At 39.1% G+C, this 24,731-nt stretch overlaps 1 protein-coding gene and 1 long non-coding RNA gene across 9 annotated transcripts in view; one reads left to right on the forward strand and one right to left on the reverse strand.

Moving 5' to 3' along the window:
• PAPLN (papilin, proteoglycan like sulfated glycoprotein) overlaps positions 1-21,548 on the reverse strand; it is a 63,524-nt gene extending 41,976 nt beyond the window's left edge. For 2 of the 8 annotated variants that reach the window (XM_052695489.1, XM_052695487.1), the window contains exon 1: positions 7,141-7,671. In XM_052695489.1, the coding sequence (XP_052551449.1) occupies positions 7,141-7,209 (69 nt within the window). In that variant the 5' untranslated portion in view covers positions 7,210-7,671. Of the gene's footprint in view, positions 1-4,406; positions 5,510-6,581; positions 7,114-7,140; positions 7,672-7,861; positions 9,384-18,693; positions 18,790-21,358 lie in introns of those variants that run through there. The other 6 variants (XM_052695492.1, XM_052695495.1, XM_052695491.1 and 3 more) reach the window with 6 other exon arrangements.
• Positions 7,390-19,409, forward strand: LOC128086669 (uncharacterized). Its single transcript, XR_008209473.1, has 5 exons — positions 7,390-7,460; positions 7,665-7,883; positions 16,682-16,939; positions 17,449-17,531; positions 17,801-19,409. It is a non-coding gene; the product is annotated as an uncharacterized LOC128086669 (long non-coding RNA).
• Positions 21,549-24,731: the final 3,183 nt, after the last annotated feature.

Consider the following 24,731-nt stretch of genomic DNA (forward strand, 5'->3'; position numbering starts at 1 on the left):
TGGCAACATATGTTATTCTGTTTGTTTTGCCATTCTTCTCACTGAAGCCTGAGTGTGCAGGGGAAGGAAAGAAAAGGACAGTGTTTCACAGTGCTTTCACTTGTGACAACAGCAGCTGCTGCGCTCTGTGCCTCCTGCTCTCCTTTAATTCTTTTCAACTCTCCCCACCTACATTTTCCCACTGTTAAAACAGCATCTCCACCCCCCTTTCATTCAGAAATAGTAGCAGGGCCGGAGGGGAAATCATGACTATACACCCTAGATATGGAACGTCTGCTGGAAAACTTAACAAGTAAGAATTCCTACCACAGTGCTAAAATCTGAAGTTACATCAGTAAGAGGGAGTATGAGAATCAACTCACAATAAGTGAGAGGCAACCAGGATCTACAACGAGAAGTAGAGACAGGCCCAACTGAAATCTCTGTTCAATACAGCAGAAGAAATTCCAGTTTTCTAGCCAACTGCATCTGCTACTAACTGCTCAGCTTATATGAGTAAAAGGCATAGCTGAACTATGAAGCTCTTTTCTCCAACAGGGGCCAACCCAAACCTGATTAACACTAGAGAAGTTTAATCTTGGAATTAAATTTAGCAACTAAGGACACTTACTTCTGTTCCAAAACAATAAGGATCAAATAGTACTTTGTGGAAACTTGAGAAACTTCTTTTTGACAATACCCACAAAGCATATGCTGGTCCTCTTTCTGAACTGCATTCACAGTCCTGACTTCTGTCTGGCACTGCGGACAGGAGGTGCAGAGTGTCACAGAGGTGATGGCTATCATTTCTAAGCCAGGACATAACTCATCTTTCAACATTTATGCTCCCAAGGAAACAAGAACTACATTGCCCATGTATATACAGAAAAATTACTTTCAAACTGCCAATTGATTTCAAGGTTTCAAAAGTAGAAAAGCTAACTTTCTTTGAAAGGAAAAAGTATACAGGGCAGAGATGAAGAGATAGTATATTTCAAACTCATGTAACTCATCTGTAACTTTGGATAAGCATCCTTATTTCAGGGCTCAACACTGAATCTACTCAAATAAGCTTTTGCTTTAACAAATAAAATGTCTAGAAAAGACAGACAGGCAGTCTTGGAGATTTCTTTATAGCAAAGCCAACAGTAAACTGGTTTTAAAATATTTTATTTAATTACAAGGGCCACGAAGGCTTAACAAGATCAGTGAATCATGCCTTAGAACCAGGAATATGCTTTGACACAAACTGAAGAGAACCAAGGATAACTGTAATGACTTCTGTGTTTTCTTTATGTGTATAAATCCTCCTAGTGCACAAAAAAATGGTCATGATCACCTACATAAACTTGAACTCTTTTCCAAATCACTTCTCAATATCCATGCTCCTTGGGAAACAAGAACTACATTGCAGAGATACATACTTGTGTGCATAAAAGTAACTTTGAAACTAATTTCAAGGTTTCAAAAACATTAAGTTAACTTCTGTGGGAGAGAAAATGACTTCTTTTCAACAGGAGGGAATCTAAATTTGAAAGAGATGTCATGAGTAACTCAGCCTTGTTTAAACAATAGCTTAAACTGTTCAGATGCCACAGAATCAAGTCAAGAAATCAGAAGAAAATGAGTATTGTTAGTTGCAGTGCTTCTAGTGGTACGTGGCTCTCTCTGTTTAGCAAATAAGACAGCCCAATCTTCTTTTGCCTGCAAATCATGTTTCTAAATCACGCCTTGGGCAAAGGCATATACCACATTTGCTGGTCAGAGACTGTTCTGAAAGGCAGGAGATAAATGTCTCCTTCAGGGTGGGCTCCTCTCTCTTGCCAGACAAGATACAGCCAGGCTGGGCTTGCAGTTAATTTCCAAAGCTAACTAGCAGTACTAGCCTAATCAGCCACTTACAGCTAATTTCTCGTCCCAGTCATTGATTTGGATTTTCAGTGTGGATCTATTGTTTTCATCTTGAGAGAAGCTGCCTTTCCACAGCTTGAGCCACAGGTTAGCAACTGCAGTAACTATTTGCTCACTGCAGTACTGATCAGAATTGCTCATTGTAAAGTTTAGCACATCTGACATTAAAGCAGAAATTGTCAGTGTGATTTTACTGCTTGCACATTTTCAGCATTTCCACCCCACTTTTACCACTACCATTCCCCACTCCCACATCTTCATACATCATATCTTCCTCAATTATTAAATAAATATAAATAAAATATCAAGCCTAATAAAGGAGGTGGGGAATCAGAAAGACTATTACATTGCCCAGTTTTCCAGTGGCATCAGTTTTCTTAGCCATTCACTGAAGTCTCTAAGTTTTTAAGCCATTGCATTTTTCTGGAACACTATGAATTTTTGCTTTGCTTTCTCATGTTTCATCTTTCTTTGTTTTTTATCTTTCTTTGTTTTTAGCTTTCAGGTTTTCGGTGAGTTAAAAATGGAAAATACAGATGTGGTAAGAAGGGCAGGGTGAAAGACAGGAGGTAATGGAACAGGGATCAATTACAGGGGAAAAAAATCCTTTTACTTATGCTGAGTGCAGCATTGGGAAAGCATGAGGATCACATCACAAGGCCCAGAGGAACCAATAAACATGTTCCTTTGGACAGAGAACGTCACATCCAAGATACATCTTAACATCATGCCTACCTGTTCTCTTCCCTGCCTACAGCAAATGATTTTTACTTTTCTTATTTTTCAAAAAGAAAATCAGGGCCAGATGCCCTTTGGGTTGGGTGGATTGGACTATTCATGTGCATATGCTTGTTAAAGTGAGAGGATGCTAAATTTCCTTTGTCTTGACCACACAACAAGCCACATTTATAAAGAGCTGTTTGTATACAAAGCAGTGGATAAACGTTTATTAAATGTGTATTTAAACAAGAGACTAGTTGAAGGCGCTTAGTGAAATAAGAAGGGAGGGAGAAGAAGGTAAAAAAAACACAAATTGAGTAAAAGTTTTACAGAGTTATTTTTATCACTGATATAGATTTATTAATTCATTCTACATACATGCTAGGAGTAAAGAAACCTCATCAAAAAGCAATCCTGAAAAGATGTACTTTCAGCAATAATATGCATTTTAATTTTTCAGCTGAATAACTCTAAAAATGTACCTTTGTTAAGTTAAAAGTTAAGAAAAACATGCTAATGAGCACAGCAAGAGAGCACCAGCTGAATAGCAACATATGAGATTCTTCTAAAATGCTATATCAACAGCCTTTCAAGCTCAGCCTTCCGCCTGATTCATAGCACACACAAAACCTGAACTGGAGCATTGCTTAACATTGCTGACTCTGAAGTCCTCTGTAAAAACACTGCCAGCATATAGCAACATCAAATTCAGCACCACCTGCGTAAGCTATAGCAGCCTATCTCATACAGTTCTATATTCAATACAGCAATCACACAAAACATAAGCTGAAAAACCACTGGGTGGAAGAGCAAGATTAGAATGTGTAACACACAGGAAGCCTAGGAAGGCATCACACCATACCCTACTGGGGAAGAAGTTGATTTGCTTCCTTCCCTATCTCCACACTGCAGGAGATTATACAGTGCTTCATGAGGACAGCCATCTTTCTATCTATTAATATCAGATGAGATTCAATTTTCTGCATCCAGCCTTCCACTATTGGGTTTGCAGCTAGAAATTCATTATGAGAAGATAGGTTTCTGCCTTCTACTTGGTAGTCTTGCTGTCCTTAGTTGTTAATTAAGTATGTGAGCACATAAGGATAAAGACAAGAGCATGCAGACTATTTTAGACAATAAATATTACAACAAGCAGTCACACACTTCTAATGGAAAATGCACAACAAGGATATAATATCCCAAACATCAACAATGTAGAGGAATGGCTAACAACCTTCTAGGTCAACTGATGCCCTCAGTAGCACAGACTTCACTTAAATGAATTATTTAGCCTGATTTGAAATAATACCTGACACTGAAGAATCCTTTAGTAAGATAAGGGATACTGGAGAACAACTTCCAATTTTATTTAACTTCATTTCATCCTAAACATAAATGTAGTAATTCTGATCTGTGCAAAAGGTTTAAAAAAAGTGAGTGCTATCTTAAAAGGAAACTTTTAAAAAAATACAAATTATTTTGTGTCTTCGCAGGATCTACATCTCTTCTCTGAAAGGATATTAACATTACATTCAACAGTGTACTTGCTGAACACTCATGTCACATCCAAATTGTTTGATGACAAACAACAATGTTGATAGAAAACCAAAAATATTTACCCTGACTCTCACACAGGTTTCAACTGCTGCTAATTCCACATCTAAAATAATTACTTAAAAAAAAAAATAAATTAAGTTTTACCTACATATAGGTGCAAATAGGCCAAGCACAACCAACCAGTGTGGGTACATCTATTCCCTAAGCAGCTACCCTTGCAGACTATGATGCTGACATACCTCTGGTGACATGAAGCAGGAAATTCTTCAGAGAAATTAGTGGGCTTATTTCCATTGCTATGTAACACAAAGCTGATTAACAGAAGTAGAAACAAAAGATAGGGAAAAATTAGAGTTAAAAAAATAAAAATCAAACACCACAACTTCAGCTAACTTAGGAGGCAGAACCTCAGCTAGTGGAAATAGGGCCAGAGTCTCTAAGGACACCAGCCAAGCATCTTTCATCTGTCACCAAAAATTAACTTTGTAAAAAAGATCTTAGGAGAATGTGATCGCATGGCAGCGCCTGGAGAGATCTAAAAAGAAGCACGTGCTCAGCTGTGTGATCACAGCAAACTTACAACAGTGGGATTTAAATATAGATTGGCTCCTTGCTCTAAGACAGTTTTCTCCCACAGATGCCAAAAGCAAAACCTTTAGTTACTTCTTTAAGAGTTAAGCAGAGAAATAAACAATCTTTTGACAGTACTTATTTCCATACATCGTATCTGTATGTCAGGAAAACTTGAGCTTGTTAGTGTGTAGGGTTAGCATGAACAAGTGTTTTGTACGGAGACTATGCATATGACTACTTAACCAATCAAATCTTTAATGTTAAGGTCTCTCCTCACACATCTAGTAACTTCTGTTAGTCATCATCCAAGAAAAGATATTGGAGCACAACAAATCCTATTTCAAACCCAGTAGTTAGGTTAAAAAAATAAGACAGTGAAACTGCATTCAGCAGAGTATAATTTCCAGTGAGATAAGCCCTTCTGTCAAGTCCATCATACCATGGGCATAACTGCAAACGACTGTGCTAGATCAGAGCAACCATCTGTCACTCATCCAAACGTCTAGTCTTTGCAGCTATGGTGGGTACTGTAAGGAGTTTATCATCAGTTTTAATGCTTCTCAGAGATCTAAACGGAAACCAGCGTATTTTTTCAGTACTTCACTCAGCATTAGTACACCAGAAGAACAATTCCTCCTTGTATCAGCTAAGGACAAGGCTCTAATACCAATTGTGAGAACACCTGTAATTACATCCAATGTGTTCTACATGTTGTTCTTACACAAAAATAGCATATCTCATCCTCTTACAAAAAAAAAAAAAAAAAAGCTTTTTTTTTTCCTGTGTACTGGTGAGTCATAAAGTGCATACATGATATCATAAAATGGTTAACATTTTATTAAGCATTTAACAATGCTCTGAACAATAAGAAAGCCTTTTGGCAGCCTAAACCCTACCTGTTTCAGGGCACAGAACATTAGTTTGTCTTTATATATATCACAGTCAGAAGGACATCTGAATCAAGACTGGACATGTATATATATGTATACATATATATATATGTATATATACATTTGTAATTTCTCTATTGTCTAAAAAAACAAAAAAAACAAAAAAACCCAAAAAAACCAGTTCTTTTAAAAAAAGATTTGCTCACATGTAAGCTTGCAACCATTTTTCTTGGTAGAACCAACAAGACACCTCTTTTCCCGTTTCCTGAATCCTTTCAGCACAGTCTTTCACATCAACTCCATCAAATCTTGGTGCCAACTTTGTAAGGCAAGTAATTCCTTAAGCAACAAGACATTTTACCAAGCAGGACTAGAGAAAGAACTCCATCCCCAAAACAGATACACAGGATTTGCATCAGAAGATTATCACTTATTGAAGACCAGCATTTAAGATAATTCATTCTACAACCATGATTGCTTGTATCCCTTAAAATTAAAGCCAATTAATTTGTTTTATTCTTAATATCATAAAGAGAGAGAGAGAGAGGATAGCAAAGAAAGACCTATACCTTTTCTCAAACATCCCTTCAAGTCATTCGTCAAAATCCTTTTCTCCAAAGCTACATTCAGAGTGGACAGTTCACTAGAGATTTGGAATATGCACATACTACAGAGCAGCATTTCCCTAAACCATCAAGTGTTTACATTCATGATAGAAAATATTTCAAAAACACCTCTGAGGTGCCAGGATGCTCTCTGGCGCGTGAGAACCCAGAAGTACACTTGAAGTCTAAATTATCTCACACAGATAAAGAAAATACACTAAAAGCAAAACTTCTGGAGACCTCGAGTTTACTTTATGCTTTTAATTTTTGCATTAATTGTTCTGTTTCACTAACCTCAAAAAGCACTAATTCAAGCTAATGACATGCCAAAGATACATAGTCGTACCTACTTCTGTTGCACATCACACGCTTCTCTTCACTCCTTTTAACAGCAGAGCATTAATCCTAAAAGCCCAACGGTGAGGCTGTCCAACACACATGGCTGTGCAGCACACCAACTCACCCACAAAGTGCACCTGAGAAAGAATGATTTTTCACAGCTGCTCCATTTACAGACCCTGGCTCTCGCACTACAGAAGATGATGATGTGTCTTTAAGAGACCAGGAAAAAAACCTGTAAGTTGCAGAAAAGCTGGTGAAGAGCCATTTTAAGTGCAATAAAGAAAGCATAAGAGAAACTTTTAAGCCTTGTGAAGACCCTTCTAAAAGTAATAAATAAGGTGTTCTTTAGGGTCCCTGCAGACAGACTTAACAAAACTTAAAATCTCCTTGATCTCTTTTACTAAGCTTAGTTATTTCTAACAACAGGAACTCCATTCAAGATTGTTAACTTTATCACAGCTTTGAAACTTAGTTATTAAGCAAACATTCCTCCATCCAACCATCCACAACGAACACCAAGACTGCCCTACCACGTTGCCACCATTCCATTACCATCTCCTCACCAGCACAGTTCCCTTAGAAGCTTCTTGGCCTCCCTCACACATCAGACCTCCTCTAGGTTGAGATCCCATCCTGCAAACCACCCTTTCGCAAGCACGTCTGCTGATTCAAGCACCACTGTTCAAGTTGGAATCAGACTCCAAAATGGATCCTGCCTCACACAGCTGAAAGCAATGCAGACTGATCAGGAGACTCTCCCTCCCCTGCTAGAACATTAATAGAAGCAGCTGAGCACTCCAGGGATTGTGGTTAGCAAATTTAAGAGTCCTAACACCTGGGCAGGGTTTTTTTAATTTCTACCAGCAAAAAGCATGTTTCTCCAGTCAGTACCCCTGCTACGTGTGTCTTGGTTTCTGTGTTTTTTTCCTGGTGATGCACATGCATTTGACCCTTCCACCCTTTTGTTTCTCCTCACTCACAGTGTCAGGAACAGTTTTGATTACATTAAGTTATAGTGTAATTAACTGTGAGGGAAAGGGATTAATGTTCACCAACCACATTAAATGTTTTCTTCCCTCCCTACCAGGAAATCCGATTTTGCAGTGCATGCAATGTGGTAACTCTTCTCTCCTGTGTTCTTTGAACTAAAGAAAAACAACAGTGGAAAATCAAAGGTAACTTAATGCAAACAAACAAAAAAAAGCCCAAACCCAGCACTGAAAGAAAATAGATGTCCAGACGGAAGCATAAGGAGACAGCCCAGGACACAAAAACAACTCTTACCTTCTGCGTGTACCTGTGAATGGTGAGTGTAAAAGCTGGAGGCACTGATGCCACTCTGTAGACAAGCAGCAAAAATCACTTTACTATCGTTCAGGTTCAAATAGTGGCTCCTAACCCGCTCTTCTCTCCAGCTTCTGTTTGGTTACTAAGCCTTACAACACAGGAAAAGGAGTTGGGTTTCATTTAACCCCCTCAGCCTCCAAGTTTCTTCACAAGAGTTTTCTTTTGCTTAGGAAAGCCAGAGTTCTAAGCGTGCATGTGCACATGCATAACATGGAATTGTTTCTAGCTCCTGTAGTCTGTGTGCGAGCACACATTGGCTCTAAATTGTGCCTTAAGTTACTGAAGGGGTGGAGCCCTTATAAGTAGTTGTATTTTAGCTGTAGGCAGCATATCAAAAGTGAGACAGATCACTTAGGTATTCCTTTTAGTAAGTTCCTAACTCTAAACCAAAATTATTTCCTTTAGAACTGAAGTTTGAAACAGTTCAGAAATATTTTTTTGACCAAAGAAAGTTTGAACTTAGATACAATTATCAGCTAGTTCTGGCTATAAGCAGAGTTAATCAGATCCCTGAGATTTGAGAATGCTATTACTTAGGATACGAATTTATATGAATAAGATATGAATTTAACCAAATACAATGGCAGCTCAGGTTTCTCTATTTTTGCCTTGAACAAATGTCATGCAATTTAGATACCTTCTTAAAATTCCCAGGAAGGAACAGTTTTGCAATAGAAAAGCTGTTGAAGGAACACAAATATAGTTGGATGCATTACAAGGAAAACTTGTGTTGTTAATCATGTGGATACTGGAGAAGTCATTGCATAACAACTTAAATGATGATGTTGTTTTATCTAGAAAACAGATTCTTTTTCCCTCTATTGATTCTATCCCCTGTGAAGCATAAAATATTGAAATACAAAGATCACTGATCTATAAAAATAGATTCTGGATCAGCAACTACAAACAGCTGTCAGCATTTTCACCCTACTTAAAAATATTATGAAAGATATCTCCAAGATTACGACAACAGCTTTAAAACTTAAGTTTAAAACTTAAGTTTGGGTTCTTCTTCTTATTTGCCTTCCGTTTTGAGAGTCCTCTTTCATCAGCAGTTCATTTGAAACTGTGAGGAACAGAACCCTACTTTCAAAAGGAAAGCTGAACCTCCTGCCTTCAGGTAACTCCATGTACTGGATCTGCAAGGAAGACATCAAGATATGCAATGAAATATCCAGAGCTGGCATTGCTGGACTCTTGTCGGCCACATTACTGCATTACCTGAGAAAAAGAGACAATAACCTTGACAATCGTTGACAAGCCTAGACAGCACACAGCTCCAAACAGAAGCTTCCAACAATGTCAGAAATGCTCCAGGTGACACAGAACCGCAAATACTACTGCAAGCAATTTTATTCAAAGGCTACAGCTGCTTTAATCCCTGTTGGTCAATCCCTGCCTGGCAATTAGCTACAAAAGGTACACAGCACTCAAATTCTACAGTTATCCCATGTGGGACAGTTCAAATAAAAGTCACAACTTTTCCACATGCAAAAACAATCCTGTACTTTGCTGTCCAAGCTAGTTCTGACATAATAAACAAAGTCTACAGGATAAAATAACAGGAAAACCAACACAAAATGTCATCACCTCCAACAAGCAGGAGCACCTCAAAGTTTTAAAGATACAATGCACTCGACTGCTGATGCATGACTATCTATGTTCCCCTTTTCAGAAGAAGCAATAATGGAATACTGTTAATGTCTAATTAAAAATACAGAGATAATTGTTGTTCCCCTTTAGAATCAAATTTTTCTGGGGCCAACCTGCAGGCCTCTTTCTTTCAGAAAGATGTTACCTCAGCCTGCCCTTTTTCTTTACCTACCTCCTACTCTCAACTGGCCACTGGCTATTGCCATCCTGCCAGCTGTCACGATTATATCCTAAGCTTTATGATGTTTGATCCTCTACAAATAAAAGCCTGAATGCTTTGTCTTATACAAATAAACCACTCTTGCAGATCACTTTAAAGCTTTTAGCTTCCATCACTTGAAAGAATTGAAACATTCAAAAGCTAATAGAACGAAACACAATTCCAGATGAATTAATAAGAACCTGATTTTTAAAATGTCTTCTCACAGCAATAGGACCCTTAATAGATGATTTTTTTTGAAATAAACAGGTATAGCAGCCTAATTGCAATACTTATGTTCTTGGCTGACAGCTTAAGCTACAAAGGAGTTCAGAAACAGGGAAAATGTGACTGCCCGTGTTGGAATCTAGCCAAAATACATCCAAAAACAGCTGTGCCTACTGCATTAAAGCAGATGCTGTGTAAACACATCTAGATTTATTTTAACCCCATAAAGCCTTAATAGACAATCTGCTAATATGTTAAAATAAAGCAAGAAGTGACCAGACTTTATCACAACTAAGCAGCATGAAACATAGATGAAACTCCTTTTATTAACTAAAGAAATTAAGCCTAGTTCCAGTAGGGACACGACAAAAATCAGCAGCTATTAGTGTGGGATTCAAAATGAAGGCCAGTCCTTGCCAGAAAAAGGACAATCCAGTATGGAGTAAACAAATCTTTGCCCTGCAGTTCTAAAGAATGTTTTGTGTTTGTGCCTTTTCTCTGTAAGAAATAACATTATCCTTACGCTGCAATTATTTTCATCACCCACCATTTAGTGAAAGTATGATAATCCACTTATTCAAGACCATTCTTGTCTCTTGATAAGACAACTACAATTCACTATGGAGTGAATATATTCAGAACCTGAGGCATTTTACTCTTGCCATCAGCTCTATCCAGTGACTGGCCTGGAGGCAATGGCATCTAGATGTCGCATATGAGATCATCAACAACTGAGGTAAACACATATTAAATGCATACTGCTGAACAAGATATCACTCTTAAAGTTATCAGTTAAGTGCTTTTGCTAAGAAGCAGGCATTCTCTACAGGAGCTGCGATGCTGGGATTTCAACAGTTATATGGACAGAGGTCTGCAGTGAGACTTCAGCTTTCTGTTATTATGCTCCAGGAAGTACCTTTCACAGAAACAAGCCAACAGGATTCCTTACTGCCAGAGGATGTTTTCAAATATCTAAAGATTTGCATACTTTACAGATCTGCTCCAGTCTAACTAGTTAAGGATATCCAAAACTTCCATAGTATCAGCTGTTGGATTTTTTTTTTTTAATTTCATTTGAAAGCAGCATAATTTCTTCAACTAGAAACCAAGTTGGGCTCAAGTCACGAGATTTAGGTTCCATTCTCAAGTATCTCATGACTTGCTATGCAAAATATTTTTCCAGTTACATTAATGTCCAATTTCTTAGATAACTGCAGTAGCCTATGTAATGGAAATGGACAGCCATTTCTATACCTTAGCCTAGTACTTGAGGGCATACTGTTCAGACACATCTTCAAATCCTTCTGAGCACACGTTAACACTGAACTGCAATCAGACACTCCAGGTAAACATGCTGATGACTGAATGACATAGGAAAGAAATAAGGGCCTCTGGGATGTCAAACTAAGTCCACTGCTATCAGGGATACTGCAGCCCATCATTCCTTCTATCAGATGCGCAGCAGTCTGAAAACTGCACATTTTTTTACATACTATTTTTTTTCTTTTTAAAGATAAGGCAGAATAATAAAATTTGATTAAATCTGAACTTTTCTTCAAATTTGAATAAAGTACTGATAACTCAGTTCTTCTCAGACTCCTACTCAGTATCACAGGTTAGGCATGCCATTTAACCCTCTGAATTACAGCCTATCAGTATATAGAATTAAAACCTTTCTTAACCCCTCAGGAAAAGAGGTTTGATTTCCTGTGCTGGAAAGCTTGTTGCAAGCTCTTTACAATATAACTGCATAAAAGTCTGCTGTGCTCTTGTAATAACTCACACACTCCTCTCTCCCTTCTCCATCCAGGAACTCTTTCAAGACTTTGTAGAACAGTTGATCTAGTACATATTCTGTATAGGCACTGTTACTAGTAGAGATCATTTTTTTTGTAGTTTGCCAGTGTGTTGGGTTCCAGTAGAGTACATGAGAGTAAATTGTAATCAGACATATGGAGAATAGGCTCCAGTGTTCATAGGGATATTGGTTCCCAACTCTGAATGCCCTAATCCAGGACTTTGAGAACTGCAAACAGGCAACTGGAGACAAACAGACCTAAACTTCTGAGAGTCACCTTCTATACTGTCTTCAAATTTCCCTGTGATTTTTAATCTAGAGAATTAAACTGCAGCTGCTGACCTTAACAAGGTCTTCAAGAGATACTGTATTTCTGAAATCTGGAGATCTTTCCAAAGGTAGAATTTCATGAAGCACTGATATGTAAGGAAATAAGTATCACATAGGATTCTTTCACTTCTCTCATGGAGTGCTACAGCTATGATTTGTGAAGTTTTGGGGTCTTGTAGGTGACTCCTAGGTTTTCCTTCTGTTTTCCTGGCTGCAGTGGACAGAAACAGTCCACTTTTGCTTGTTCTAAGGTTCAGTAAGCAAGTACTCCCCAGTGAGTTTGTGCTCCTCTTTGTTTATACTTTATACTTAAAAGTCCCAGAATACATCTAGCTATTGCTTTCAATTCAGCAACATGGTTTCTTGTTCAGTGAGCTAACAGCCAGGGATTCCTATCCATCAGCCTGTGTGCTCATGGGCACCATTTAATTCCTTCCCACTCACCCAAGTACACTCATGCTCAGTGTCAGAAGAAGAGGCTTTCTGTAATTAAACTATAAGCTTCATTCCTATTGAGCCTCCCTTCTTGGGCACTTCCATTTAACACAGCCCAGAACAGTGAAAAGTCATCAATATTTTGCTATAATCTGTTCCAAGAACAGACCAACTCACAGACACGTGGTCTAATTGGGTCTCTTTCTCTTAGACTCTTCTTGGCAACTAAGCCAATTACTGTGCTGTGCTCTCCAAGACAGACTTCAAATAATTTGGCTTTTTATATTAAAAGAATTAGATACCTCTCTTCATCCCTTTCCAAGATAAAGGAAATGGTAAGACTGTCACTTTGTATTTATCTTGATTGTCATCCAAATCAGGCAAAACTTCTATTCATGTCTTCTAATCATGCCAATGTTCTGAAAAAACTGATGATGCCCGCCCCCTTCCCTCCTTCCCTTCCCCCCCCCTCCCCACATATACTTCAGCTCCTCATCCTTAGGCCATTTAAAGAATAATAGCACGCAGTGATAGTGCTGATGTTCAAAAAGCACTAACAACTTCCAAGTGCTGTGACTAATTCCAGAAAAACATTGTTCTGAAAGACACTCCAAAATACTGCATCTCAGGATCCAAGCAAAGGCACTGATCCATTGCTAAGACCTTACTTGGATACACAGATATTTGCATATGAAAACAGAGAGCTGGCATATAGTAGGACTTCAGCTGATTTCAAAACAGCCCAACTATTCCCAAGTTTAACCAGTGTAAACTAAACCAGGACATAACTGCATCTATTGGAAAGGTAGAGGAAGCTATATTAATTTTTTTCTAGCACTGGATAACGCGTCCAGTTTTTCCAAAGTCTTATCTCAAATCCTAGAATATTTACATAGAATCACAGCCCTCCTTAAAACTAGACACTTAGAATACTAATTATTAAGAAACTTAAGATAAGGCTCCTTCAAACCCATTTTCTTCTTCTGCATCATGGATTTAAATATTACGTAGGGTGAATTTGGCAGCCACACAGAGAATCTCATTTAGAAAGATTAACCTCGGAACACAGAGAGATCTGGAGGATCTCCATTAATCCACTCCTTGCTGCAGAGGATTTACAGTAGAATAATTATTTTTAGCAAGCATGCGCACACACTCAGAAATAACATATACATGCATTAATGAGGCAATTCCTTATCCAGAACAGACGATCCCTTGGCTGTTCGTTTTCTTTTTATTGTTGATTTTACATTTTAATTATATATAAAAAGTAGAAGAAAGCACAGGTGGTAAGCAGATTTGGGCTAGAAAATCAATTCCCAGAGAAAACAGTTTTAGTTCTTATACAAACAAATACAGTGATTAATTATTTTTTTGCTTCCCAAGCTGTTAGTGGTAAGCAAGTAGCAAAAAGTCAAGGCTGGTAATTTATATTCAGATTAGATTTGAAAACAAAAAGGACAGACTCCAATCTCCCAAATGTTTTCTAGATATTCCAATCTGCTCCACCCAAAAAAGCAAAAATAAAAGTTTAGAGCACACAAATGTAATAAAACATGTTGTCACAGCTCCTATTTACAGTGATTCACAGTGATTCATAAAGCTGTTCCCATTGATACCCCTGTACTTTGACTGCCAAACAAACAACAGCCCTCTAGCTGGAAGGCCTGGACCACAGCTCCATCAAATTAATCTGAAGATTTTAATTTTCAAAGGCTTTGGATCAGGCCCAGACTGAAGTGGCAGAGGACAGAGCAGAGAAAGAACAATAAGTAGCTAATTATAGGCCTGATCTTGGTGTTTTATAATCAGTGACAAAATGACAATTATTTTCACTACTGCTGGACTGAGTCCTAAAAAGTCTTGCTAAACTGTTCTGCCCCTGCCTGAAGTTCTCTGGAAAAACCAAAGCAGACAGGCTTCACTTTTCCCTCGGTGATGACTACTTGCTCTCAGTATGGTTAGTCTCCCTCACCCCAGCACACTATGCCTATGTTCCTGACAAAACACCGACCCTGAGTCCCTCAGAAACAGATAACAGCATCCCTGCTTCTCACAGATTTCAGCCTTTGTTAGAAGAGAGAGCTTGCCTGGCAATGATAACAATACAGCAAAGCTCTGAAGGGAAGAAGGAAGACAACAACACGGCCAATACGAAGAAAGATTCTCCTGGAACTATTCCAGCTCTTCTCTGTTTACACATCCAAGCTTTTTCTCTCAGTAATCTCTCCAGACTCCCCTCGGAGATCTCCTGCTATTCACTGTGCAGTCAGAAGTCACCTGCTCTTAGCTGGACTTGGCACCGACTACAGCAAATGCCATTTAGGACAGACAGAAGAAAGAAAAGTTGAAAGCAAAACTTCTGACAAGCAATTCCCACCCCCATGCCCCACATACATTTATCCTTCTAACCTCCAGTCCACTTATACACATTATTTCTGCTTAAGAAAAGTAATTTCAGTGCCAAAACATGCTCTTAGGTTAAAATGTGTTATATTCAGCAGAGATTTAACTCTAGCATGGTGAACATGGAGTCATTAAGATTTAGCTCTATTGAAATGGAAATTGAGACAGAAACCTTTCTAGTTCTTTACTTCACTTTGGAATTATAAGAAGACAACATCGACTGCAACAGCATTAAAAGCTCCTCCGGACCAACATGCCCTTGATAGCAAGTACTTGGAAGCTTGAGGCACAATGTTGGCTCTCATTGGCGTCCTTCAGTGACAGGCAGCAAGGAAGCTGACACTCATCTAAAGACAGCATCACAGCCTGGCTGCACACAGAAAAAAGCTAGCAATGAAACAGAGCAACAGGGGCTGTCAAGATGATGATCCTTCCCCTCTGTCTCCACGAAGTCTCACAGCACAGCTCTCTCCAGTGGCTCAAGGCAGAGACAGTTCTTTTCCTGGATTCTGTCCTTGTGCAACCCCCACAGGGCATGAGAAGGTGCCCAGATCCTGGCAGCCGTTGCTGTATGCCTGTGGCTCAGATTTCTGACAAGGGATTCTGGAATAAGATTTCCCTTCCAGCATAACGAGGCATTTAGTTGTTAACAAAAGAGCCTTCTGGGGCAGAACTCCAGCTGCATCTGAGATCTTGCCTCCACAAAGAATTTTTTTTTCCAGCACACAGGTTTAGTCTGAGGAGGAAGGGAGAGAGTTGCTTTAAAATACTGATCCAAGGATTTTTGGTTGCAGTAGTTGAAGATTTCTCTCTATTCATAAAGCAGGTTCCTTCTCTTTCCTACTGCTTCACAGTTGCCGGTTGAGCTTCTGTGCTTGTCGCTCCTTTGCCTCAAACGCAAACTTGGTGTCCTGCAACTGGGCAATAGCCTCCTTGGCTTCCTTCAGGTCCTGACAGATGTGCTCATACTTCTCTGTCAGCTCCTTGTTCTCCCGGCGCAGCTCCTGTACCACCTGGTTTACCTCCTCTGTCTGCTTGGTGCAGTGGATCTTCAGCTGCTCTACTTCAGAGAGCATGATCTCCATATTCTTGACCAGTGACTCTAGTTTCTCTTTCGACATGGTGTCAGGATCGGTTCTATTCAGTCGTCCTAACCCAAACCCAAAAGGGATAAAGAGAGCAACCCTGTGTAACATGCACCAGGAAGCCTACCACTCACAATCTTGTGGTCTTTTTATACTCCCTTCTGCTCATCCTCCTCCCTTCTCTTTCCTTCCCCAAAGTGTCTTTAATCTTCTTTGCTTGGTTAATCTACTTATTTTTATTGCACTGAAGAAGGGTTGACAACCCCACAGTAACATATGCGCTGTGCAGCAAAAGCCAGAGCAATAATGAGACTCTATGCAGTCTGCCATAGAAAAACAACTTTCATCTGAAGAATTCTCTTGGGAAGCCCATTAAAGTACAAAGAAAAGTCTTCAAGTCAGACACCTACTCCTGTCCAGTAAATCTAGTCCCAAGAGTAGAACCAGTCTTTCATCTTAGATATATTGAGGTAAGCAATCTTACAGCAATAGAAGCCAAGTGTAGGCAAAGAAGAGAATTAGTGTCAGTTTCTTTGCCTCTCTCCTAATCCTAATGTTTGGGTCAGATGAAAGGTACAAAACAATCACCCTTTATCTTTTCTTTTTTTTTTTTTCTCCTCCAGAAGCAGCTCTATCCAGCAACTAACCCAACAACAGCCTGTGCACCATCTTTTATTAAAGGAGTTCACAAACTTTATTCACCTGGTTATCACAATCAGTGGCTACCACAGTTGCCATCATCATCATCAAAAGCTGGACCATGTATCACTTGAAAGTGGTTTGTGTTCTGATAATGACATAAAGGCTCGAGATTATAATCTTTGGTTTCACTCCTCTCAAAGTCACTTCAACTGTGACTTACCTGTGACACTGGCTCAGAGGTAACATATCACATGACCTACACCAAAAGGCTTCCCAAGATGCTTCCAAATCATAGCCAGGTGCTGCCTGAACACATAAAAATTTCTTCCTGAACATAATGCTACCCTCAGAGGTCTCAAACTGTGGTTGAACACTACTGTGAACCTGTGAGACTCAGGACTGAGGCATGAGTCAGACAATACATGATTACTCAGGTCACGCCAGGCAGCAGGATGATCACAGCAGTCACAAAGGATTGAGAGAGTCTGGCTGATTTTCTGAAGTTTGACGCAGGCTGTTTTATGCATTCAGAGATCTGATGTGACAATATTTTCTTGTAGAAATTAATACAGTTGAAAAGGTGTTATTGTATGTGGCTCTCCAAGAGAAAAGCCCATGCAATTAAACACTGATTGCCTGGTCAGAGGGCATAGACCACAGCAAAGACAAGAAAAGAGACTTGTCTTTGGATAACTCACAAAATAAGGCCAAACAAGGGTAGTATCTCTCTCTTTCCTCCCCACATCAGGAACTCCAAGCTGAGCCTACATACCCACAGAAATGCAGTCGTTTGCATAGACATGGATCTGCCCTCACCTCAAAGGAGTTACAGTTAAGTGCACAGTATTGCGTGAGGACCTTCATTTCTGCCTACTGTTCTACAGCCTGTTCCCTTAAAAAAGATCACTAGGTAAAATTCTGTATCCCCATCAAATACATCCAATACTGGATAGAGAGATAATACATTTTATATGCACAGCTCCTAGAAATACCTTTTTCCTCCAGTCTTTGACCTTTAACCAAAAGATTTCATTTTTTCAACTATGATGAGCGCTAGATGCTTCATCTCACAATTCATTCCCCCCTTCTCCCCTTTCTAGGCTCAAATAAATGAAGCTTTTTCTTCCGGGAATTTTACATCTCCTTCAGCACTGGATGAAAGCACTGCTGGACACTGGCCAGCTCCGACAGTGTTCAAAGGCCTAGGACTTCTCACAGCTGGAGGTTAAAGAGTCACTCACAAAGCCAGCCATCATACTGCCTCTCACACAAGTGCACCAGTGGGCCCCTCTCCTGCTGGCAGATGGAGCATTTTGCACTGCACTTTGAAATGAGTAGAAAGAGTGACATCCTTCAGATGAAAAGAGTGGGAGAATCTAAACATAATTAGAATATGTCCTAACGTCCTTGAAGAAACATTTGCACTGGCTGTCAGCCCAGATCCCACGTGATGCACATGGCACTGGAATAGGCTGGAACATGTTGCAGCATTACAAAACTGCAGGTCTTCATTAGTGAGGAATCTTCCCTGTCTAAACAACTGTGCACAAAGCACCTAAGCATTTTAAATCAAGCAGAATTTCAATGATGCATAAAGGGAGTGCCAGAGGTAACTCACTTGGATATTAGTAATTGATATGCCACTTTTCACTATATTGCTCTCAAAATTATTTAAGTTGCCTTGGATACAGACAGAATCTTGTCAGGAGAACTGGGTAAGAGACGCTACTAAAATAGCAATATAACTTGAAAACAAAGAGTAACATGACAGAAGTTTCTGACAAAGAAAGATGGGAATTATTAGGGTTACTTTGATTCAAAATCTTCTTCGATGAAGTAAAATGTAGGAGCTAAAAACCTCCTTGTTTAAATTGTAATTGCAGAATGATGCAAAAAATCAATCTAGAGAAAAACAATTTATGAAAATCTAATGCAAGCTGTAGGGCTTCTTTTTATTTATTTTTTATTATTATTATTATTTTTTTTTTTTTACCTTTTGTCAATGCTGGACTCTACTGTTGTAGAAGAACTGGAGGCAGAGGTAATCACCAAGAGTGGACTCATCTGGGAAGAATGCAGAGAAGCATACCTGGGAAAAACAATTCAAACCACAAGAATTCAGTGCACAAATGACACATAGCAAACAGCAGAGTTAGGGGCAGAGGGAAAATAACCAGACTGGCAGATGGGAATTTATGATATAATATAGCAGGGGAATATTAATCACTGTTAGGCTCTACTACATAGAAAAATTGCACCATAGAGGGATGAGGTACCTTCAGCATCTCCCTCTCTCCACCCAGCAGGAGAAGGAAAATAATTTTTCAATCTGGACATCTTAGTATTAGGGTTTAAAAACAAGTTTGAAACTGAGACAAGTGACCAGAAAAGATGTTGATTTCAAAAAATTAGTAGAATCTAGGAAGCAGGTTTAGCGAAAAGGATCTAAAACCTAATGGCAAGATATTTCAAGGACAGTTATGCCCTGGTCCCTTCATATTCTAAGGAAGACATCTCAGCTGGAAGGATGCTTCTATAACCATTAAGGGCCTGACTGTATTCAGCACTCTCAACACATTAATGATTTCTATGCACTCAGGCAAACTTATCGGTCTAGTTATTTCAGAGTTATGTGAAATTAGAAAAACTTGCTGTTCAAATTCTCACTGTAGCATAGTCTATTAAACTTAGAAACAACATTCCTAAAAACTATTTGTCTTCCCTTGCATGTTTTTCCCTATTTCCATCATTCCCACATGCACATGGATTTGAGGTATAAAAAAGCTGGAAAGGCAGAGATAATCAAGAACAAAACAAGGGACCAACTATTGGGAACACAGTAGGAGTGTTCCTACTACTGTGAATGGCAGGAAAATTGTAGAAAGCACTGGTGGAAGTGAAACTTCTGGTGCTTTCCCACAAGGACTGGGAGCTCTCACATCTGACTGCAGTACCATACCCAGCTATGCTGATTTTAGCACTAGAAGCATGAGAGAGAGTAGAAGGTCGCCAAACTGAACATGGTTCATGTGAGACACGAGCCTTCCTCACAAGTCTCTGGGCCAATGAGAATCAATCATTCCTATCACCCAGCGGCACACACAAGCCAGAAATGCAGCTTTCTATCATGAGCCTACCTCTGAGAGACTCTCAGGAGGAGACATAAAAAACATATCCTTCAAATATCAGTTTGAAAGCAGACTGCAGACATTCCAGTTTCCAGATTATTTCAGAGAGGTTCTGGGAACGTTTGTGGAATAAACCAGTGACCTATCTCGCTCTCTCTCTAGGGTTTTCTCGGCAACACAAGGAGGACAATTCACTAACCTAGATTTTTACATGGGAATTAAAAAACTGCTAACTCCAACAATAAAGGCTTCTAAATTACTGCTTGGGCTGACACAGACAACTACCCAATATAAACCCCAAGGAATAAGAAGTACAGCTACAAACCAATGCTTCATCTTCTCAGGCATATGCTATCTGCTTCTAGTTTCATCAGAGAACTGCAGCAGGAGACAACAATGTTCTGTCTCATAGCAGCTGTTTTAAGCTTATCATCCCCATCTAGTAAAGATCAGTATTTTAACCATTTGTATTAATACGTTCAGCATATCTAGCTCTAGTGATAGTGTTAGAGCTCTCAGTACTGTTTTCTCATGCAGCTTTTCATTTATCCCTGGCTTATCCCCAGCAATGTCTCTCACAGCCAGTGCAGTATGCATAAGCTCTGTGCTTGTCCAGCTAGGAAGTCCATTTGGGTAAATGCATTACGCAAACAAACTCATTACAAGATTAAGCATAAAGAGCTCTCATCTCTATAATTATAGTAAAACCATTTGAAGAAAAAAAATCCAACACTAATAAAGACCAAGCAGCACCCGGAGGCACTGACCATTCCTCCGAGAGAATGAGAGACATTCGTATCAAGCTGTTCAATTTGTTTCCAAGAAAAGAAAAACAGTATGCATGTCAAAATACTCCACTGCATGAGACTGATATAACAATGATCTTACACAATGGAGCTTACAGGCTATTGATAAAATCTGCTCATATTAACGCACAGAATTAACTTTAACAACTATCATATCTCACACTGCTTGGCAGAGGTTGAGTCTAGCTTGGTGTAAAATTACATGATTTACAAGTTCAAATTTAAAATACTGCACTAAAATGATACTCATACAAAATTCTGACCAAAATGCTTGACAAAAATTAAAATAGGATGTCTCAATACTACCTGTGCATATGGAAAAGATTTTCTGAATATAGAGGTACTTCTTCAATTCAATCACCACTCAGATCAAAGTATTTAAGGTTTAATTTAGCTTCATATAGCTTAGTAAAGAAAAACTGATACCGTTAGCAGAGTTATCCCCAAATTGTCACATCTGAGAAATCAGCTGGGTAGTGTAACATTGACAGACTGTTTTTATAAACTGAAGGGAACCTTACTCTACTAGCCTTTTTATCACCCTAAGAGGAGGAAGAAAATGTTGTCTCACACCTAAAAACTACTTAAGTTTTTAGGGGTAAAAAAGTTCCAAATTGGGTGAGAAGGTTGAAATCTTCAGGTAAAAAAAAAAAAACAAAATGGAATTATTAGTTTTAAAAATGTTAAGAATGATTTAAAATAAAAGCTGGTTTAAAATAAATACCTTATTCAGAGCATCAAATGGAAAGGTTCCAAAGCCACTCTACAGAGTTCTGCTGGGAAGACATCCTCCATTCCACCTCATGAATCTTCTAATGAGATCACTAGCCAGCCTCCTTGCTCAGACTCTGCAAAGTCCCTGGAGAGGGGTATATGGATATGGTGCCTTACAAACAGCTTGGAGAAGCCCTATTCATGAAGAAGATGAAACCCAGTTGTAATCTTCAGCACGCATCATCTCTGTGGAGGCCAGTGCTGATCTCTGTATGCCTCAGGCCTTCATGATAAGAGCATACCCCAGCACCTCTCAAAAACTGATCTCCAGTTACTCTTTTGGCTATCCTAGTCCACAGACCAAACCAAAGAATACACTGCCAGTGACTGTGCTTAGCCAGATCTGAGGAGGCCACGGAAGCAGGCATGGAAGAAGAGATTGAGGGACCTGGCAGAGTCTGCAAGTGGTGATTTGGGCAAGAGACAACTCAGCACCAGCTGAGAGGATTTCACTCCCTGCCATGCTCCTTAGCTTGTGCCATAGTTGGGAAGTGGTCACTGCTCCCTCCCCATAGTGTCTGCTGCCAATGCTGTGAAAAGAAGAGTAAAGAGGAAGGAACCATCTTCCCTCATCCCTCATTGTGGGTGCTGGCCAGGCAAAACCTGCAAGGGAAGATCAGATTGCAAAGGAATCAAATTATGGTTCAGGTACCTCACTGAGTGAGGCACCCTGAACAAATGGTTCAGTGGCAGCACCAGGCATCAAAAAAAACCTCACAAAATGGGTATGTGCTTATGCCAAAGTGATGAAACTACAGTGACATTTCAGTCTAGAGGGTATTGCAGAGTGTCCGTAGTAACTGGTTGGCCTCTTTCTAATGCCAGCAATTCATTCACAGACAGAAAGACCTGATTAGCAGTCAGTGGTTTGTCTATTACATCTCTTCATGTTATGCTGAACTAAGGGCTGCTGAAAAGGAGGGGAAGGAGCAAAAATCTATGACCCAACCAAAACTTTGTAGAGGGGAAAATATCTATTATCTTACATTGGCAAATGAATAACTAAACTTGCAAACATCCTTTTATTTATTCAGACATGTAATTAGTCCTAAAGACTGAGGGTCCATCTAGTCAGAACATGTAGACTTCAGGAAAACAAACAAGAGTCCTCAAACTGCTGCCATTATTCGGTACATATGAAACAAAACATTGGCACAAACAGAACAAGTGTAGTGCTTCTAATTTTTTTGAGGTGAGGTTATGTAATCCAGTACTGTAGCCAGGCTACACTTAATTAGCAACAGAACATTTTTCAGTAATTATTGAGAAATTGGATCTGGTGAGAAGGAAGGTCTCTTCATGTTCTAGATACATACAAACAATCTCTTACATCGTCTTTCTTTCAAATGCAAAATTCTGTTACAATGATTATTTTCATCTGACATTTAAAATTCTCACTACCTAGCTAAACTGATAAAGTTGAAGAATTTGTCCATTTTCCACACGTTTCTCTTCACATCACTACTAGTTGTACATTTAAGAATAAGTTAGTTTATATTACCCAAATACTTCAAGAAATTTTTAAGTGCACTAGCTTTGCAAGGACTACAGACTTTAATGGCAGTATTCAAAAAAGATTCAGCACTGTTTATGAAGCCTCAGGAACCCTAAGGAATGGAAGCATTCAGGATGAAAGGACTTCTTTATAAAGGATGTTTTTAAACTATGAGAGATCAATCATATTGGCATGCTCTTGCCCCAAATGACCTAGGAACAGTTTCATTTAACCATGCCAAAAAAATTGACAGTGTCAATACACTGCTAAAAATGGAGGTGAGCTTTCCAGGTGTTGGCCCTCCTACTAACTTGTAATAAGATCTGTCCCTCAGCAAATCATAATTGAATGCTATCGAAGTAGACAAAAACATTAAACTTTCTGGTGACAACAAGTAGCATCTCTGTCAGTGCTGTATTCCTAGTTCCCTGTCACAGAAACAGCCTTGACAATCCCTAAGTAGATTAAGTTCAAAACAGCTTCATCTCCAGAGGAAGTGGGATTAAGAGGTTTACTGCTACTATGACAACAACCAGGTTCTTAAAATAGTTTTGAAACCTTAGCAGTGTCTGGGAATGTGTAAGTCTCCCCTGCACAAATCATCGTGTTCTAAATGCAGTCTTCCAAAAGGAAATCATATTTTATAACAGCCTACTATTTTTAAACATGTGCTTTTATCATGCTCTTTAATCTGTTGCTATGAGCACTAAAAATAACGGTACAAAAGGCACTGTGCTGCCACGTGGCTGTGATTACAGTTTTAGAAGCGATTATTGCTACAGATACCAGGACAGACATTGCTCTCTCACCTCTGCTCCAACATAGTATGTATTTTGTGTTTTTCTTGTCCTGACAGTAACCAAGTCCCTTACTAAACAGAATGCACCAGGGACCAGCCATTCCACATGCTCAGTGCTGCCAGACACCATCCATTTCTGATCTAAGAAATCACCCCCTTGACATCCACAGGTATTCCACTGCATCTCACTTGAAATTAGCTCCTTCCTCAGAGATAACAAATGAACACAGAATCTGTTCATTTGGAAACAGTTTGTGCCTAGGGCATAATTCTGCTGATAACCTGAGGGTAACAGGATGGCCTCCATTTGAGAATGCTATTCAATCAGTAATTAGCATTTTATTGTTGAATATGGCTAAATAAACAATTGATTCAATCAGATATGCAGCTACTGCATATTACGAATGTTTAGTTGAGCTCTGAGGCATTCTCCAGGCATATTCATACTGACTTGTACAATAAAAATAGTGAGTAGTACAATGCTTAATTCCGATTACAGCATCACCCAGATCAAAGCATGTAACCCTTATCTGAAATTACTGAAATCAGAAAATTAATATGAACACAGAAGCCGATTCATTACTCTAGTCAGTGTAGATTAAAGCATACTTTAAAACAAAGAAAAAGTCTAATCCAATTACACTGGTGTCAAGCTGAAATCATCTTACTGCAGCAAATTTTTTTTTTTTTTTTTTTTTTTTTTTTTTTGGGGGGGGGGGGGGGGGGAAGGGGGCTTTTTTTTTTTTTTTTCCCCAGTGGAACCAAATTCAGACTCAGGAAGCAATAGATTGTTTCCTTATTGTAAAAAGAGTTGTTAGCTCCAGTTACTGAAAGGTGATTCTTTTCTCTCTGCAGTTCACAAATTCCTGACTTCTACAGGGCAGAATTTGCCCTTAAGCATATTTCAAATGCAATTTCTAGGTAATCAAAAAATACTTGGTAGTGACTACTCAGACTAAGCTGAACTCTCCGTGCAAGCTAATGCTGACAGTCACATAAACTTATGTACCTATTCCTAAAAGATTACAT

The sequence above is a fragment of the Tympanuchus pallidicinctus genome, unplaced genomic scaffold (genome assembly GCF_026119805.1).
Source record: "Tympanuchus pallidicinctus isolate F22 unplaced genomic scaffold, pur_lepc_1.0 scaffold3, whole genome shotgun sequence".
NCBI classification, from domain to species: Eukaryota; Metazoa; Chordata; class Aves; order Galliformes; family Phasianidae; genus Tympanuchus; species Tympanuchus pallidicinctus.